The 20,787-nt window shown below is 38.0% G+C and overlaps 1 protein-coding gene across 4 annotated transcripts in view; it reads right to left on the bottom strand.

Annotated features, from left to right (window-relative positions):
- The window catches only part of SBF2 (SET binding factor 2), a 491,894-nt gene that overhangs the window by 32,527 nt on the left and 438,580 nt on the right, over positions 1-20,787 (bottom strand). For 2 of the 4 annotated variants that reach the window (XM_055423393.2, XM_055423395.2), the window contains exons 27-32: positions 19,645-19,841; positions 17,204-17,344; positions 16,228-16,323; positions 8,480-8,664; positions 3,326-3,502; positions 580-681 (exon numbers count right to left, since the gene is read on the bottom strand). In XM_055423393.2, coding sequence (XP_055279368.1) covers positions 580-681; positions 3,326-3,502; positions 8,480-8,664; positions 16,228-16,323; positions 17,204-17,344; positions 19,645-19,841 — 898 coding nt within the window. The remainder of the gene's footprint in view (positions 1-579; positions 682-3,325; positions 3,503-8,479; positions 8,665-16,227; positions 16,324-17,203; positions 17,345-19,644; positions 19,842-20,787) is intronic. The other 2 variants (XM_055423394.2, XM_088843086.1) reach the window with 2 other exon arrangements.

Raw genomic sequence — 20,787 nt, 5'->3', positions numbered from 1 at the left:
TTGCTCACTAACCTGTCCAGGACAACTAACTGTATTAATTCTACAAGCTTTCCATTAACAAGTAAGACTCAAATTCATTTTGGTTACATTTTTCTACAGAGAATTAAGAATTTAATCCTTGCCTGGCCAGTTTGCTGACTGTGGCTTTCTCCTAGGTTAATCAACAAGGTCAGAGGATCAGTTCAAACAAATATCTTCTGGGAGACGTAGACTAACGTTTTCCTGTAGATTATACTTATACTTTGGTGTGAGTAAAGAAGGGGCTAACAGAACCAGAGAAAGAACAGACAAACATAGGAAAGATGGTCTGTGTCCTGCACTGCTGGTCAAGCTTGCATGGTACATCTGCGGTCATGCTCTGTGGAGCCTGATGACCTGAGTCAGAGTGCCCAGGCTATGGTGGGCCTGGGAACTCCTGGCACAGAGCTTTTTGATGGATACCAGGTGGTGTTTAACAGAGGACCTTCTCTGTTCATAAACACATTAGTCATTATACAAAAGATTCACCTGCAGAATTTTAAAATAATTCAATTGAAATACAAATATAAAACTATCAGAAAATATGGTTTAATAATTTACTTGTGCAGTGATGTCCCAGCCTTCTTCCAAACACACCAAAACTGAGGAACCATTCTCAAGTACTTCTGAAACAACCACAGCCAGCTGCAATATCCTATGAAGCTAAGAAAAAGGAACAGAGGCCACATTTAGACCAAGTGCTTTCTGAGCACCAAGAACAGACACACCTGCTATCAACCTTAGATAATCAAACAAGTTAGGGATAAAATATTTCAACAACAAAGAATCATATAAATTTTAAACAATTAAAACTCTTCCTCAAAATCAAGATTAAAACAATGACACAATTTAAAACAATATGTTCAAGTGATACATAATGAAATAAACTGAGCTCACAAGATTCCCCTCAAAGCTGAAGAGCTATAATACTATGGAGTGGCAAAAACAGGTTTTAAGTGGCCCCAGCAATACAGTCGGAGAAGGCAATGGCAAGCCACTCCAGTACTCTTGCCTAGAAAATCCCATGGATGGAGGAGCCTGGTAGGCTGCAGTCCGTGGGGTCGCTAAGGGTCGGACACGACTGAGCGACTTCACTTTCACTTTTCACTTTCACACATTGGAGAAGGAAATGGCAACCCACTCCAGTGTTCTTGCCTGGAGAATCCCAGGGACGGGGGAGCCTGGTGGGCTTCCGTCTATGGGGTCACACAGAGTCGGACACAACTGAAGTGACTTAGCAGCAGCAGCAGCAGCAGCAGTATGTTTTATCTCAGAGGGCTGCACAACTTTGTAAATATACTAAAAGGTATTTTTCATTTTTTTCATTTTAACTGAACTGTACACTTTTAAAATTTTAAAAACCTCTCATACTAGAGAAAATATCCATACCAAAAATCTTAGGAGAAAGAAAAATATTACAAAATATATATAAAATGCATCTCCCTAGGGAAATTATAAAAGATATTGCTTCTATCAAATGTGAATTGTACACTTAAGTATTTGTACTGTGTATTAAATGAGAATAAAACTTGCATTTGTGCTCAGCTTTTTGGGGCAAGCCAATTGACTCAAAGTCCCTAATGAACAATTAGGTTGTGAGCGGAGCATATAGGTCTCAAAACTAAATGTGTAACATTCTGATTTAAAAAAAAATTTTTAAGCCTCACTTGACATAATTTATAGAATGAATCCAATTTGGAATTTAAACACCCCCACCAACATATTTTAAAGAGTTAGGCTACTTTAAAAACAGGAACAAGGCACGTGTCCCCTCCAGGAATGGGAAGCTCCTCACCCAAAAGTTCCTATAACACAACTATTACCAGGCCTGAATTCTCTTGGGCTTATTTAGTATTTGCTCTAAGTTAACTTTTAAAATGCCAATATCCCAAGTGGGACAATGTTTTCCATTGTTTTTAGTCACCAATTTCTTATATGGATCCACTATGAAGTAAGGAGCAGAATGCAGAATAGCAGAAACAGATGGATAGGTTGAGTGGTCGGAACATTTTGGGGCTGGGGCTCATAGCTTAGGAACAGAAGGGAGTACTGATTGCTCAGCTTCCATGGCTACTTCAAAGTATCCTGAATGACCTTAACAGTAATTAACACAGCCTCATACAGATTTATAGCTAAGTATATATGTGGCTGTTTTCCTAGAGTTTAAGTACCTTGAGAATAGTCACTGCCCTGGGTACTTACATCATTTCCTGGCTTTTTTTTTCCTTCCCTTTTTAGTCCCATGTACTGTGGGAAACAATCCATTTTCCTCCTTAAGTGAGGAAGGGGGGGAAAAAAAGAGGTTGGAGACTTGGAGGTTGATGTAGACAGGGGAGAGAGGGGCTGTGCACTCCTGTGGGGGGAGAAGGAGTAATGAACAAGCACGAGGGGCCTAAAGGCAAGGCTGTACTGCAGAGAGGCTCTTGGCCAAATGTCTGCATCAGTGTCTGAAACATGCATGTCATAAATACTGTTCTTTCTGTGGTTTGGAAGACATGTGGGTTATGTGCTGGCATACCTATTTCCTTAATTTCTTGATAGGAGTTCAATTGAAAACTTCACAAGACTGACTTAGCTGAAGGAAGGATAAGTGGTTTTTCCTAAACCTTAAGGCTTCAGGGCATCCAATGTGCCTTGGTTGGGCTGGTTTGGGGGATGAATCCAAAATCCAGAGAGATGGAAAAGGTAGAGACAAAAAGAAAGTGAGAAAGTAAGAGGAAAAGGCCCTTGGAGCCACATAGAAGTCACGTTCTGTCCTGGATTTATCACTCTGCTAATGACAGACCAGAAGCCTTGTAAATACATGCTGATTAAATTTGTTCCGAATCAAAGTTTCCACCTAAAAACAACAATCTTTCTTAGCATCCTATGGAGACCAAATTTCAGTAACAGAAAAACCCAAGGATGAAGAATTCCACACCTGCACTTCCTACATCACGTGGTGTCCTGGACCTGAAAGGCCTTTATAGAGGACGCAAGAAGGGGAGAGAGTGTCAGGTAGTGGGGAATACAATACTCTTTTCCTCAAATATCAATTCAGGCTGCAGTCCGTGGGGTCGCTAAGGGTTGGACACGACTGAGCGACTTCACTTTCACTTTTCACTTTCACACATTGGAGAAGGAAATGGCAACCCACTCCAGTGTTCTTGCCTGGAGAATCCCAGGGACGGGGGAGCCTGGTGGGCTCTCCGTCTATGGGGTCACACAGAGTCGGACACGACTGAAGTGACTTAGCAGTAGCAGTAGCAGCAATATCCCCATGAGACTCTTTTCCTTGAGTTAGAAGACAAGCTGCTCTAAATATTACCTGTGGGAACCACTCAGAGTCTCCCAGGGCTCTTAGGAAGGTCACTTCTGAGTCAGTAGGGATGGCACTTGGAACACAAGCCCTCATCAGCTTTTTGAAACTGGCTTTCACTTGTCGGATGTCATGATATTCAACAGGAACAAACTCACAATTTAAAGCAAATTCTAACTTGAAGTTCTGTGGATGAAGATGCAGAGAATTAGGCAGATGAAGCGTAACAGGTAAAAGATCAATGTTCTCAACAGGTCAATGCTTAATAATATACAGTCAGTTGAGGCCAAGGAGCTGCAGGGGCTGCAATGGGTCAAGAAGGTCAATCTTGTGTGGCTAATGCGTCAGTATTGCTGGAAAGAGAGATTCAAGTAAGGTCCAGAGGTTTGACTTGACTTCTCACTCTGAGAACTTGAAGAAGCTACTTGTAGGCTGGAAAATCTGATGGAGCTTACAGCACCAAATAGAAGCTACTTATAAGGCCATGAGGACTTCCCTGGTGGCTCAGACGGTAAAGTGTCTGCCTACAAGGTGGGAGAACTGGGTTTGATCCCTGGGTCGGGAAGATCCTCTGGAGAAGGAAATGGTAACCCACTCCAATACTCTTGCCTAGAAAATCCCACGGACAGGGGAGCGTGACAAGCTACAGTCCATGGGGTCGCAAAGAGTCAAACACGACTGAGCGACTTCACTTTCACTTTCTTATAAGGCCATGAACCCGGAAGACTAAAGAGGAACCAATGATGCATGACTAATCCCAACCTGTAAACTAAATCTCCCAAAGATGTGCGTTACAATTAAAAGGTAATATACTATTGAGGTTCCAAAGCTCTACAACATAGACATACACATTTGTTTCTTATTATGCAAGTAAAATGTAGCCACTGTGAAAATGAAAAAAAAAAAAAACAGAGTAAACACTGAGAAGGAAATAGAAATCACTGTCTCACTGTCCTAAGATTACTAATATTGTAGTTATTCTTTTAAAGCCAATAATAAAAAAATGACATACAGTAAAACATGAGAGGCTTTGTTGATTTCTAACTTTTGGACAATTTTTTCCACTCAATATGACATATATTTCAATCTATATTTATTTCAGTACTTTTACTCAAATAAAAATTCATATGGAATTTTTGTACTTTTAATCCACATGGAGTTTTTCCAGGTGAGTTTTCAATATTAACTAAAGAATACTAAATTGATGGCTCACTGAAATAGTTTATTCTGATAATCTAGTTGCCTACTTCTGAAGATCGAAAGGTTCTCCAGCTTCTTATGGCAAAGAATGAATGAAATTTCTCATGTTCTTTTCACTTTCTTCATATCCTGCCCAAATTACTCTAAACTGGATCATCTGTTTTCTGAAGACTGACTAAACAATAATGTGAATGTGATTAGCACTACTTAAGTGTATATATTAAGATAGTAAATTTTATGTTATTTGTATTTTACCACAACTAAGCAAAATTGCTGCCAAAGATTATATATAGGGTCCATTTCATGTTTTATACTGGTTAGAGTATTTTTTAAAGGCCTATAAAAGTTTTAAAATCAAAAGCAAAAACTCCCAATTTTTTTTTTTCCTTTAAAGAGCATTTCCAACATATATTAAGAAAAAAAGTTTATTTGTCTTAGTAATTCCACCTTTAGGGAGCTACCCTTAAGAAATAATCTAAAATGTAGGAAAAAATCCTCTAGTGGATTGTATTGTATCTCAATAAAAATAAAAAAGTTGTATGCTACTATAATTTTACGTATAGATGATAAAGAAAAACAGAAAGGGACTCATGTTCTCATACTGCGAGGTTCTTTATCTCAAGCTATAACATGTTTCCATGTTGTATAATATAATAGACTTCATAATTATTTCAATTATTGGATAATTTTCCAAATTGTTGGATATTTTGGCTTCTTTATTATCTATGTGTAAAATTTCAGTTACATTTTCAAGTTTTTTTAACCTTTTTATTGCTTTACTTTAAAAGTTATATACAATTCAAAACATTTATTATAATCCAGATATACTTACCAAGATATTTGAACATTTATATTCCCGAGTATAGTTCCCTGTGCTATACAGCAGGTCTTTTTTGGCTATCTACTTTATTTTTTATACTTTTTATTGACGTATACTCTACTAAATTTTACAATATTGTGTTATATAAATTAAAAAAAACTTCTAATAGATAAAAAATAGTTTATTTTTCAGGATAACTAGATTCTTTTCTATTTCCCATCTACACTTGAGCTAGGTATACTTACCTTAAGAGGCTTTCCTGTTGGCTCAGACGTTAAATAACCTGCCTGCAATGTGGGAGACCCAGGTTTGATCCTTGCAGAAGGGAATGGCAACCCACTCCAGTATTCTTACTTGAAGAATTCCACAGAGAGAGGAGCCTGGCGGGCTATAGTCCACAGGGGTCACAAAGAGTTGGACACGACTGACAAAATAATAACACTTTCATACTTATAAAGCAGGAATTATCAGCCATAGTGTTGAGACACACTGTTAGATTATAAGGAATTTGCCACCAAGATATTAAAGTATATGAATTAAAAATGGTAAATAAAGCCAACTCTAGATTATTTAGAATAAGTCACTCTCACTTATTGGTTTCCTGTGTTTCCTTCTGCTGGGAGAAAAAGGTGTGGAGCTGTAACTAGGCAGCACCGTGCTGGCTAGACTGACGCACACATCAAACAGACATGCACCTGCAATCTATAGCCGGAGTTCAATAAAAAACACAACGTGAATGGAATACACAAAAATCCTAATAACTAATGTGCCAGAAATTATGTTTGGGATTATGGAATTATGCCTTTTAAATATAATACTGTATTGATAAAAGAAAGAAGAGAGGGAGGAGAGGAGGAAGGGTCTTAAGTGGCCAGTCTTTTTTACTTGTATATGCCTGATCACACAGCTTATCTGAAGACTGATGTGCAAAGGGAATGGCAGAGATGAGCATTCAGGAGACAAACCTTAGGGAGTGACTCAGATCATAAATAACTGCTGTGCTTAAGTGTGAAAAGTCTCTGCTCTGGGAAAGACACTGGTGTCAAGGAGGCTGTGCAGGCCTCCCTGGGCTACTGTTGAAAAGTGTCCCAATTATTTTCTGGACATAAGATTACCTGCTGTATCAGAAGACACGTGTGTCTTAAAATGCTTAAAAACTGAGCATTACCCAGCAGTTTCATTCTACCCTAAAGCCTGGAGACTAAGTGACTACAGCAGTCCAGGCAGCGGGAGAAGTGCCAGCAAAGCTAGATTGCCACAGAGGAGCTGACTCAGACTCTGGCATCCTTTGGAACAAGCCTGAGGGATCCTGCTTGCAGCCTCCATTCTTCAGTTCAACTGAAGGTCTACCTATTGTCTAGTGCTCACTGCAGCCCTGGACTAAACTTGAGAGGATTTCTTAATTAACAAATACTTTTTATTTCCCACACACCTGTTAGTAATAATGAAATTTATTTTGTAATGTGTGAATTGCAAAACATTAAATCCAGAAGAATTAATGTTGCTTTTAGAGATAGAGCCTGTCTTTACAATTTAGAGGACTTGAGCACAGTGAAGTTTTTAGCATAATAATTAAAATAAGAATAAAGTTGATTAGCAGCTAACTAATATTTTACATTTTCTGACATGTCTTAGAGGACATGTGTCTCTGTATATAGCCTTGAGAAATCTTAAAAAATGTAACCTAAGAAGTACAACCTTGGCCAACTTCCCTTGCTTCCATATGCAGTGCCATACTCCTCTTTCCACTCTTCTTCCTTCTTATAGCTTTATCAATAGATTTACGAAGAACAGAAATATCTGTTTTGCCATGGGCACAGATTCTGGAAGCTGAACTGAGAGAGTGGAAAACCACAGCCTAAATAGCCTTCTTTCTTCTTTTTTTAAATGTATATTCCCTAATAGTCTTGATGTTCATGCTGATTTTCAAAACGATTATGTATCACAACTTCTTTACCCATTAACAATGAAGAAGTTGTGGTATGTATATAATAATGGAATATTACTCAGCCACTAAAAGGAAAAAAATTGAGTCATTTGTAGTGATGTGGAGGAACCTAGAATCTGTCATACAGAGTGAAGTAAGTCAGAAAGAGTAAAATGTTGCATGTTAATGCATATATATCAATCTAGAAAATGTCTCTGATGAACCTATTTGCAGGACAGGAATAGAGACACAGACATAGAGAATGGACTTGTGGACACAGCGGGGGAAGGAGAAGGAGGATGAACTGAGAGAGTAGGATTGACATATATAGACTACCATGTAAAAAACAGATAGCTAGTGGGAAGCTGTATATAATGGGGAGATCAGCATGGTGCTCTATGATGACCTAGAGGGGTGGAAGGAGGCTCAAGAGGGAAAGAATATATATATACTTATATCTGATTCACGGTGTTGTACAGCAGAAACTAACTCAACATGTAAAGCAATTATCCTCCAATTAAAAATATCCTATGATAAACCATAAAGGAAAAGAATATTAAAAAAAGAATGTATATATGTGTGTGCTGAGCCTAGTGGCTCAGTCATGTCCGACTCTTTATGACCCTGTGGACTGTAGCCCACCAGGCTTCACTGTCCATGGGGCTTTTCCAGGCAAGAATACTGGAGTGGGTTGCCGTGCCCTCCAGGGGATCCTCCCAACCTAGGGATCGAACCTGGGTCTCCTGCATTGCAGGTGGATTCTTTACCATCTGAGCCACCAGGGAAGCCCCAAGCAATTATCCTCCAATTAAAAAAAGTATCCTATGATAAACCATAATGGAAAAGAATATTAAAAAAAGAATGTATACATTATGTGTAACCAAGTTACTTTGCTGTAAAATAGGAATTAACAACATTATAATCAACTATACTTCAATAAAAGAAAAAAGAAAATGATTATGAATAAGCACTTTTTTCACGGGTAATAAACATGCATGTGTGTGTATGATGTATCTCCTTCTACATAAGTACAGGTAGACATACATATGTAAACATATTCATGAGCTAATTTTTTTGAGATTATTAACTCCAGGTTAAGAATCCAAGCTGCAAAAACAAACAAACAAAAATTCTAGGAAAATTGGTTTATGAAATAAGTTTTAGAAGCTGCCTTCCTGTATCCATGAAGTTTCTAAGTGAGAAAAAGAAATCTTACCCTTAGCTGTGACTTCTCACCAAATATATAAAGGGCTGCTTGACGTTTCAAGAGCTGGTTTTGCAGGTAAGTGCTGTTACTGAAGGAGGTCGAGTGATCCTTGCCTGCCAGCCGGGCGCCAACATCAATGAAGGATGTTGGAGAGCTGATCAGGCGAGTGCTAGAGCGAAGACTTGCCCAAACACCTTCACGAAAGTCAAAACAGTTGAGTGAGATAATCTGATGTGAGCATGCCATTGGATAGGGAAAAAGATGCATGCTCTGTGGGTATGGTTTTAGAGGTAATAGCAAATTAATTCATCTAAGTAATCACATATCATATTATTCATCAGCATCATATAAGCATTATTCAACACAGTATTTAAAAAATCATTTGGCTCAGAGGAGTCTAAGAAATCACCCAAGTCAATTCTATTTTTGCATACTGATGTAAATTCAGTATTTATAAATACATACTGAGATCATAAATAGAGTGCACTGACTAGGAAAGAAAAAAATGTGAGCAGCAGGCAATATTGAAGCCTAGGGAAGAGAACATGGGAGTAAACTCACGGCTTCAGGAAAGAAGTAAGGAACATTCTTCTGCTTTAGTCAGTTCAATAAGGAATCCACATTAAGAAATAAATCAGAACTTTACTAAACCCACTAAAATTTGAGGCTGGATTTAGAATTAATATTTGCACATCATGCCAAAATGATGTAATTTTAAGTCAGTAAAGATTATATTTTTATCTTTTTTCCCCCAGTATCCACGAGAAACAGTGAAAAGTTATAAATTTAGTAATGTGCATTTCACTCTTAGGAGGCTTTATTTAAGAGGGACAGTCAGAAGCAGATGTCTTCTAAGGGAAAGACGAAGCTAAGCTACTAGGAAGAATCTCTTAAGTTGACCTTAATTATATTAATTAGAAAAATCAAGCATTTTATATGCAAGTTAGACTATCAAATATTAAATATTTAAACACAAAGGCATATAATACATCTTAAATTTGACAGAGGTCCTTAGAAATGCCCATAGACTGTGGTGTCAGGCTGGTGATGGAGTCACAAGGGTACATAACACTTCTACTGCTTCCCTAAAGAGCCTTCTTTAGATTTGGAAAGGCTCTTTGAGAAGCTTTAATCTTTGACAAATATTAAATCAAGCCATGTTTCTAGGTGACCAGAAGTCCCATGATAATGTCACATCTGCTTCTCTCTTTAGCATCTACAGGGTCAGAAGACCAGTTCTCAAGAAAAGGTTTTGAAATTTCTGCTTAATATGGATGAATCTAGTATAACCTATAAGTTTTCTTAGATACTATGGCAAGTGTTAATTTTTTGGTAAATGAAGTCACAGAGGAAATTCAGAATGTGGATGAGAATAAAGAATATAATTTGACAAACAAATGCAAAAATCGTCACTTGTAACACATATGCCTTCATATGAAGATGGTTAAAAACAGTGATACATCAGGACAAATAATACAGTACCTTGATTATGGACTCTTCCCTTAGCTGAAGATTTGGGATTGGACTGAGTAAAACATTTATCTCTGTACCCATGCACTGGTAGGTAAGATTAAAGAAGGAAGGAGGAATGAAATGTACATAGCAGCAAACATCAGAGCAAATTGCGTAAGAGAAGAACAGGTTAATTTTAAAAATTAAATTAACAATAGGGGAAATGTAAATATAATAAAAGCAGAAGATTTTATTAACAAATAAAAAGCTTATTTGATTAACAAATAAACAGTCACACAAAAAGATGAACTGAATGTCTGTTAAATGAAATTTCAGCACTTGTTTATAAATATTATAAGCACAATGAAATGGACAGCACAGCAAAGAGTGCCACTAAAAAATTATACCAAATGGAATAGCTTTTAGAGGTTGTCATTTGGTGAGAAACAAATTTTTATAATAAAATTAAGGAATTTGTGGAGGGGGGTGAATGTTAGGAATACATTGGACCTGGTACTTAATGAGGCTGACTGATTCGCAAATACGATTTGCTATATAACACGTTTATTCTTTGAGCAAGGTCATCATATCAGGAATGAAGCTCTACCAACCATTTGGAATAACAAAGGGCATGTTTTTGCAGTAGAGCAGTAAGCATTGCCACACTATCTTCTTTTTTCTCTTTTCACTTGGAAATTCCATTTATTTTCCATAGGTGATAGTTACGCACAGCAAAAATTTATGATTCTGTGACAATACCCAATGCCACAAAAAATATAGCTTGTGATGGCTGACGTAATGACTTCTCCTAAAATCCCTACTTGCACCAAAATGATAGGTAGTATTAAAGATAATACTTTTGTAATTTGAGTAATTTTTTTTCTTCTGACAGAAAGTGCTTCGTGACTGTGGCAAACTTCACCTGGTAATAACGAACACGGTGAGAAGTAAGTCAGTGATATTCTTTCCTGAGCAAAAGAACTGCTCAAGTCACTTAAGGAAAAGGATTCTGTACTTACTAAAGATTGAAAACACTAATGGCAGGATAATTAAGCTATCTATTTCAAATCTGCATAAAATATGACATAATTTGATAAAAGAAAAATCATCAGACATGATCTTTCATTTCTGCCTCATCACTCCTTTGGAAACAGGAAAGGAAGGGCACTGATGGTCTCAGTAGCCAAAAGAAGTGAGAAAGCTCAGGGCTGCAGAGGTGCTGGCTGATGGTACACAGAAAATGCTACTACAAGACAGAACAAAGACCTGAAAAAGGCACAAGGCCTCCCGTGTGCGAGCCTACTAGTCTCCTTTCTGTCAAGGTTCTGAGCTTTCGTGCTGAAATACAGATCTTTGCTTACAGTGATGCCTGAGTGGTTGGTTCCCTGATTTTGAGATAGTGTTCTCTAAATATATCATTTTCTTACGCTAGTCCCTCAGCCTAGAATGACCTCTCCCATTTCTTTACCTGACAAACTCCTTATTCCTTCAGATCCAGGAAAAATGTAAACTCTGAAAACCATTCCTGACTGTCCCTAGAGCTGTAGAGAGCTCTACTTGAACTCTGATCCCATAGCACACTGTGATCATTTGCACATCTTATTCTACTTGATTGTGTGTTCCACAGGGCAGAGACCTGATCACATTTAGTCTCTGCTGTTGCTGGCTGTGCTATGCGTCTTGTGGGATCTTAGTTCCCCAATCAGGGATTGAACCTGGGCTCTCACAGAGTTCTAGCCACTGAACTGTCAGGGAATTCCCCACAAATAGTCTTATCTCCATGCTGAGAGCCTGAAATGTAGGTACTGTTTTCTTTTTGAAAATTGATACATGTGAGCTGGTGTGGTTCTCTACTATATCCTACTCAGTTATTTGCCCTGAAAGAATAAAAGGGGTATTACATTTTAAAATAATTAAGTACCTTCTCAAACAGAGCCTCATTAACGAAAAACTGCCAAGTATTTATCACTGAGCAGAAAATAAGCAATGAGAAAACAGCCTGTACTGGTATGGACCCAACACAGGACTTAAACAACTGTAATTTCATCTGGCAATCATGTTACCCAAAGGTATGACACTACTTCATTGGCGGTGAGGTCTACTTATTTTCCTAAGTGAGTCTCAGGTGTCAAATACGCGTCCTGAGCACGTTAACACCAACCTGGAGGTATGTGTTTCCAAACTGCAGAGTCCTCCTTAGTGGTTTGTGAAATGATTTTAGAAGGTCAAACTGTATTTTTAAAGAAGTGAAACAGATTAGAACGGAAAAAAGGTATGTGCACTGCTTGTGGTATATAGATGAATATTGTTTTGTGAAACTTTCATTATAGTCTACATACATTTTGCATACATATACAAATGTATATGTATACATACAGTAAGAAATACACTTTATATCCGTAAGTCATGATCAAAAAAATGTGAAAGTTATTGGTCTAAGCCTAAGACACATTTCCTTTATCTGCTTGCCTTTTGCCAGTGAGGAGCAACTAGACTTAAGGCAATTTACATTCAAATATAGACTTCCCTCCCATTTCAGTGGAGTATTAAGCAACGGTAATGATAATAACTTCAATAATAATAATGGAACTGACATTCACTGAGCTCCTATTAATAATGAGCCAGTTACTAAGTTAAGTTCTTTACATATATTTCATTCTTTCCTTATAACCACTTGAAAGCTAAAATACTATTATCTCCATTTTACAGATGCTGCTGCTGCTAAGTCGCTTCAGTCGTGTCTGACTCTGTGTGACCCCATAGAGGGCAGCCCACCAGGTTCCGCCGTCCTTGGGATTCTCCAGGCAAGATTACTGGAGTGGGTTGCCATTTCCTTCTCCAATGCATGAAAGTGAAAAGTAAAAGTGAAGTCGCTCAGTCGTGTCCGACTCTTAGCGACCCCATGGACTACAGCCTACCAGGCTCCTCCGTCCATGGCATTTTCCAGGCAAGAGTACTGGAGTGGGTAGCCATTGCCTTCTCCTTTTACAGATGAGGACACTGAAAATGAAGAGGTTTCCTAAGTTGCTTACTATCATACACTAAGTGGTAGGACCGCAGTTTGAATCTGAATGTAACTGAACCAAACTCTTGGTGTCTTGTTACCTAAGCAACCATGTGGCTCTGGATCTGTCCAGGAGGGTCTGGATAAAGAGGTTGCTAAGAAGTGATCTAGTTCATCCCACCCATGGGAATGAAGGGTTGTTCAGAGCATAAGAGTTTCCTGAGCAATGGTATTATTCTCTCTACTCTGTCCAGAACAAAGCAAGGAAAGAAGGAAAAGAGATGCTAGGGTTGGATGTGGGGACAACATATTATATTTATCAATATAACCTTATGCCTAGCAAAATGCATGAGGTATAAGTTATATTCAGGGAATGGTGCATTGAAATGGACTGAACTAATCCTAGTCCCAGTTCTGCTCTTATTTGCTAAGTGATCTTGGCTAGGTCATGTCATCTCTCGAAGTCTCTTGAAACACCTGTCTTGAAGGTTATTTTAAGGATAAAATAACACTGCTGAGGAACTTAAAGGGCTGTGGAAATGCAAAGGAGGAAAAATTTAAAAATTTTCCTCCATGTGGCTACTTCTCAAATACACCCAGATATTTCACTTTTTTATTTAAGAAGAGGATTTTCTCATGGCATTTTTCTACACAAGATAATTTATCCAAGCTGCAAATATCTGCATTTTGCTCATAGGGCACAAAACCTACTGTCATTTTAAATGAAAAGCAATGTTATCTATTTACATCTTCATTTTTTCTTAACTGGTTCTTGCATCAAAAATGTTGCTTCTCCCGTCTTAGGAACTCTTCAACATGCATGCTCAATGCTAAGTGACCACCCTGACTGCAAAAGGGTGAAGGAGAAGGTGGAGGTTAGTCTAAACCCTCATTCATCAGGGTAGGTAAGAGGCACAGTGGAGAGAGCATAAGAAGGAAACCAGGAACTAAGATCGTATGACAATGAAAAGGAAAGGAAAAACAGTGAAAATAGAATAGAAAAAAGGAGAAGGTTGGTAGGGAGATTTCAAGATAGGAGGCTCTTTCCCCACAGGGTAAATGAGGAACTGCTGGTGAAGTGGTACCTAGCTCTCTGGAAAAATGGAAGACTCTATACTTGAGGATGGGAACAAGGAAATGAACTAATGGCAAGGCATGCAAGTGTCTACATGTAGTCATGCCCTGGTCAATCTGAGTGTGAGTCTACCTGCCATGTTCATGTTAGCAGGGAATCTTCTGAGATTTCCCAAGCTTGCCCCAGTCCATTCCTGCTGCTCTATATGAGGAGGGATGATGATATCAGAAGAGGCAAAAGAAAGCAGCTTGAGGGACACCGAAGTTTAAGGTGTCAGGAAGCGGCCACATTTCATCTTCCAGTTAATCACTGGGACCTTGGGAGATGTGGAGGCTTTGGGAAAGAAGAATTAAGAGACAGACCTGCTTAGGAGCAAAAAAATCTGTCATAAGGAAACACACCAAGTTTACAGTAATTTTTAGGAGAAAATATTTGGGAAGGGGATCATAAATAATAATTATGGCCTCATTATGCATAGAAAGAGTCACAAACAAATTAAATAGAGTTTAACCCTAAGATGTAAATATAGCTTTCCAGGTAATTTGAGAATAGCAAAGAAAGGACCCATGATTAGAATGTAACTACTAGTGGGGATTCCCTTGCATAAAAAAAGCCAAGAGTCTGAGGCCAATATAAAAAAAGAAAAGATACTGTAGTTGAAACATATTGGTGAACATCCTTGAGCCTTAGGTACCAACACAGAAGCAGAGACAGTTTTATACCTGAAATTTATAATATAGGTCACCTGGCCAAGTGGAGGAATAGATAATGTGTTATTGATGAATTTTACAAAGATAAAAATCAAGAGTAGGATGGGGTGGGAGGGTTTCAACTAGATAAACACAAGAAGTTGCATTCTACTAAAAGTTAAAGGGTAAAGGTGCTGACATGCCTGCTAATATAAGCTTTCAGATGGCAAATAAAGAAATAAGAGAACTGCATCTTCGAACCAAATCCTGACAGCAGTTCCTGGCAACAGAAATACCAGAAACCTTAGGAGAAATACACTGTACTATCTTTTAGTTCTAAATCACCAAGAAAGAAATGATGAGAAGACTGAAGATTGTTTGTTAAACTTTAAAACAACAAGGATTTTAAAAGTTCAGGAAAAAGGTACATATAAGTGTTACGGGTCAAACTGTATGCCTCCCACCCCATCAAAATTCTTCTGTTGTCGTCCTAACCCCTAGCACCTCAGAAAATGTGAATTCATTTAGAAATAGGGTCACTGCAGACGTATTTAGTTAAGATGAGGTCACACTTCAGTTGGGTGGGCCCCTAATTCAGTGTGATTGGTATCCTTATAAAATGAGAAATTTGGAAACAGGCGCACAGGGATGTCATGTAAAGATGAAGGCGGAGATATGGCTAATGCTTCTACAAGCTAAGGGATGCCCAAAATTGCCAGCAAACCATCAGAAGCTAGGGGAAAGGCACAGATCAGATTATTCCTCATGGCCCTCGGAAGAAGCCAACCCTGATAATAACATCTTGACTGTGAATGTCTAGCTTCCAGACAATAGTTGTTGAAGCCACACAGTGTGTGGCATTTTGTTACAGTAGCCCAAGCAAACTAATACAGTGATGTTAAGGCCTGATTAGGAAGACAACTGAAGAAGTGTGAAAGCTCTTAGGAAACTCTGCAATCACAGAAAGTTTTCATGAAGAAGGAAAAAAAAAGTATCTAAAGAATCAGTATGATTGCCAGGAGATGTGCATAGTAATCTTGGTTTTCATAAGGGAAACAAGTAAATTTTGTAAAATAGAGTCTTTATGTTGATTCTGAACTATTGTCTCTTATTCCTCAAACTAGCACTTCCGAGAACAAGAGTAAAAATAACAGGCATTGGAGGCACAGCCTTTGAGTCTGGGCTCACATCTCCCTAGCTGTTTATGCTTCTGTGCTCAGCCTTTCTACCCTGCATACTTGAAGCACTGTGGAATGCTGCCAGGCTGAGTCACCATTTAGACATGCTCCGCACTCCCCTCCCCGTCCAATGCTCCCAAACTCATCAGTATGTAAGATTTCAGCAGTTATTATACCTCTTGTTCTATGAGGCTAAACTCATCTGTCACCATGCTAGTAATACATTTGATCATTCATTTAGAAAAGAGTGATTAAAAACAAATTTAATCATTAGTTGATTTAAAGTATCACTGTCTAGAAAAAAAATTTCTGCTTTTAAGGTTCTATCAGGGCTCCGTTATAAAATCAGTCTTACTAACCTCCTCGAGCAAAGCTATTGGATGGGTTTACATCCAAATGTCCTGGCACTACCTGCTTAAGCACAGTGGACATTCTTGAAGTCCTCCTTTCAGTCCCTAAAGTCAGCCAAAAAGAAGAACAAAAACCATGTTGTTGGGGTTAACATTACTCAAATGACAAAAAGTTATCTTCATGTGTAGCATGTCTAATTGCTGCCAAACATTGTACTTTTTAAGTACCCAAAGCTTTAATAGAGATAACAAGGCACTGTTACTATTTCCTCAGAGATACACACATCTGCAAGATTATAGAGTTAGGTTTGGCAAGTGCAATCAGAGAATTGAATGATAAAAGAAGCAAGGCATGCATGGTGTTACTTTACAAGAAAAGCCACTTTCTGCTTATGTTGAGCTAATTCAGATAGCTGATTAAGCCAAGGAGACCAGCTTCTCAAGTCACATGCTCCTGAGTCTAACACATTAGGGTTACCTCTAATGAACCCTTTGGGGTTCCATCACATGATAACTGAAACAGAATATTAGTACAAGTCTTAATGGCTTCATCCAAATCTAGTGAAAACAAACTGTACTGCAAATCATAAAAGGCCACAGAAATTTCAGGAATTTCAAACTTATACATGATGATTTTAATAAATATACATTCAATAAACATGTTCAACTTACATATTCAACTCTAATACAGATATTTTAAACTTTGTGTAAAACAGATTTCAGAAAAAAAAACACCTCACATGACTTTGTATTTCTTACCACCTCTTTTCTTTTTTAAAAGGAAATAACTGAATCTCTAAATTTGCTTACTATTTATTAGAAATTTATAGTGGTACCCTGATAAAAGCTAAAGTTACAGCACCATAAGGTAAAACATTAAGGGGTCGTGTTGATGAAACAATGCAAATAACTAAAGAGGCTAAACCTTGGAATGAATATGACCTTTCATAGCTGTCAAAAAGAAATGCATTATATCAAATCTTACCTGGAGACAGAGCAAGTGCTGGCCTGACAGTAAGAGGGTTATTGCCACTGAGTTTCTGATGGACAGAAACTGCACTCAGTAATGCTTGCAAGTACTTTTCTTGTTCTATGCTACTGGAAGATTCTAAAGAGGAGGTAGGAGCTATAAAAGGAAAAAATATTAAGTAAAACCATCTCTATATTAATAAAACAGGCTCACTCTATATACATATGCTTATTCCTTCTATATAGGGTCTTCAAGTTACCACACCCAAATATAGAAACCAGCTCCACTTAAAACTCCAAACTTAAATGGCTAATCCTCCGATGATAATGGTTTCACCACATCTACTTCCAGATTACCTCATCATCCTCCCTGAAAGAGTTCAGGCCTGGAAAGTCAGCATACAGTTGTCCTCCCAAGTACAGGTATAGTTTTTCACTATCCAACAAACTCAAAGATTCACAAAAGACAACATTTCCTTGATGATCCATGCTTCTGTTCGGGAGCAGAGGATGGAGTGGGTTCCCTCAGCATCCCAGAATGAGCAGAAGTGAGACTTCCCAATACCAGTAACTGTATTTCAATTCTGTCACATTGGCCTAACAGGGGACATGAACTTGTAGAGGGCTGTTGTGGGAAGAGTGGAGGAAGATGAGGACATAGGAGCAGCTACTGCTCAATCCTCTGGTCCTTCTAAAACAGGATCAAAAAGTATGCACAGATGGAAACAACAGTGAGAGCAGTTCTGGCTGGAGGGAGTCTGAGCCTGGCTTGCGTGGAGTAAAACAGAATCACTGAAAATGGCCCAGGTACTCTAAAGCGGTATTGGGAGGGGACTGCTGAGAAGAACAACAGATTATAACAAATTTTCTTACAACATGACTAGGAAATAGATAATTAGCATTACTATCTTATATTTTATCAACTCGCAAAGAGTCAGACACGACTGAGCGACTGAACTGAACTGAACTGAAACTGCCATCATATTTTATAAACTCTAAAATGCCATTAATTATAAGATGCACTGCTATTTTATTTAATGAGAATTAAAAAACTGCCATTTAAGCCAAGATACAATTCTTTGTGATCACATGAACTGTAAATCGCATTCCCATTTCAAAGATATTAAAATGTGAGCAAATGTGTGAGCTCAAAAAGTGTGAAAAACAATATATTATACTGAAAAATCAGAAATGAGTGGAATAAGACAATTCCAAGTTTTCCAACTAAAAGCTTAGTGATATGCTCATAATAACGCTCCTGAGATGATTCACTCACTTTATGTAATCTACATATGCTATGTTCTATCATCCCCATTATGTGGCTTGAGAAGATTCCTTAGGACAGAAAAAGTTAAAAAAAAGCCAACTGCCTTCAATATATATATGTTGAGATTCCATGCCAAGCGGAATAACAACAACATAGCCCACCAGGCTCCTCTGTCCATGGGATTCTCCAGGCAAGAATATTGGAGTGGGTTGCCATTTCCTTCTCCAGGGGATCTTCACGACCCAGGGATCAAACCTCGGTCTCTTGCATTGCAGGCTGATTTTTCACTGTCTGAGTCATGAGGGAAGCCAATAATATAGCATTGTGTGTATAATGTCCTCAGTCAACTGTATGATCAAAGACATGCTGGCCAACTTTGAACTTTCAGGAAGGAATGGATGAGAATAAAGAAGACATATCAAAAAGCACATGGTTCTACCTACTGAACCACTGAACTTGAGTTTGCTCATTTCCAAAGAGGGAAGTCATTCCTAAATTGAATCTGGTATCTCAGTGGTCCTTGGTTAAATTTTTTGAGCATCTGTTTTAAGCTAGAGGTTATGAGAAAGGTTAGCAAAATATAGCTTCTGACTGACTTCAGACCTCAAACCCAGTGCTCAGAAGTGTCCTCAGAAAAAGGGCACCGCACTTAGTGTATGTTTTCTCTTACGTTGACCAGGCTCTAGCTTCCTAAAAATCTTTCCGTTTGAGTGCTCCAAAACCCGGATTTTGGTCATTAGGTTGCTGACGTGCGTGTGTGTGGGCACGACATGTAGGAATGAGATAGGAGATCTTATATCACATAGGACAGAATACCTATTTACTTCTGAAGCTATTAAATATATCTGAATACTTCCCCCCCAAAAGAAAACAATTATTATTATCTGTTTCCATTTGTGGATACTCTGGTTTGCTGAAACGAAAACAGCCTAGAACCAAAGACTTTACTAATTTCTATTAAAATTCAAACATAGACAGACATATTAAGCAAGATGTCAAATTCAAGGTGGAGTCCCACATTGTCAACTCTAGTTCTTAAACTGTACAGACTGTACACAGCACACTGGAAAAGTCCACATGTGAGAGGCTTGATGGAAAGGGCACAACTAGCATTCCTGGAGTTTACTTCCTTAATTTTTGGAATACCCAGAAGTGGAAGGATCAGAACAGTGCTGTAGAGAGTTGCTTACCTGCCTGAGGGGAGTTCTGAGACTTAAAAAGGCCAACTACTCCCTTCCCGTGGAATCCTCCAGATCGGAGGAGCAGGGTACTGCTTCTTGAGTGTCTCCAACACACAACAGGCAGGCGATTGTGTCGATAGCAGCGGGCTACTCTTGGTAAACTACTGTCCTGTACAGCTTGAGGTACAACTAAAAGGCCAGGATAGCTTCAGGGATATGGAAAGGAGAAACAGAATGATTTGGGTGGGTGAAGCAGGGTGGGGGGAGGAGAAGAAAAAAGAAATGGGGAGAGAGAGAATAAAGAATATGAATTTCATAAGTTCACAGTAATTTTCTAAGATTCAGAAACACTGGTGGAGAGATAAGACATATATTTCAAACATGAAACAATTCAGTTCTTTAGGGGTTGAGAAGAAAAGGCCTAGATAGTGAAAACAACTAACTCATCTACTAATCTTTTTTTTCTAATAAGCCTTCTTCCGTGATACTGCAAGCTTTTGCTAAGTGTAAAAATTAAAAACGTCACACAGAATTATTAAAAAGGTCTCCATTAAACAAGATTTCCCTTGCTTTATATACAATGTGAATAAAAATTGCAAGATTAATGTATTAATGTCAACTTTATGAGAATGACAAATCAAACTGTCAACTCCTTGGATTACTGAAATGACAACAGAGGATAAAGTACACTAATATTCAGAATGCCAGAGATGGTGAAAGGATTAAAAATCAAAACCAAATGATTTTTGGTATGAAAACAATATGTTCAAATGTCAAGTGAGTGTAAATATTTTATTAAAATTACATGTTGATAATTTAAAAAAAAGATTAGCTCATAAAGTTACAGGATATGATGTTGGGAAAATTAAGAACAGACAAGATAGATAAAAACTTATTTATCTTATTTTTATAGATAAGTACAAGAAGACAGGCAGCTTTCAAAGCAGTTCTTTAGTTTATTTAGAAATATTAAAGAGATTCCATGTTAATAACCTCCTAACCTCTAATCCCATGTCTTTTGTGTGTGATTTTTTTTTAGAATTGTGGTAAACTGTACCTAACATGAAACTTAACATGTTAACGGTTTTCATTCCACAAATCAGTGAGATTGTCACAATACTGTGCAATCAATCACTTCCAGAACTTTTAATC

The sequence above is a fragment of the Moschus berezovskii genome, chromosome 14 (genome assembly GCF_049115385.1).
Source record: "Moschus berezovskii isolate FMDL1 chromosome 14, NW_MosBer_1.0, whole genome shotgun sequence".
Taxonomy (NCBI): Eukaryota; Metazoa; Chordata; class Mammalia; order Artiodactyla; family Moschidae; genus Moschus; species Moschus berezovskii.
This window is presented reverse-complemented; position numbering and strand designations above follow the sequence as displayed.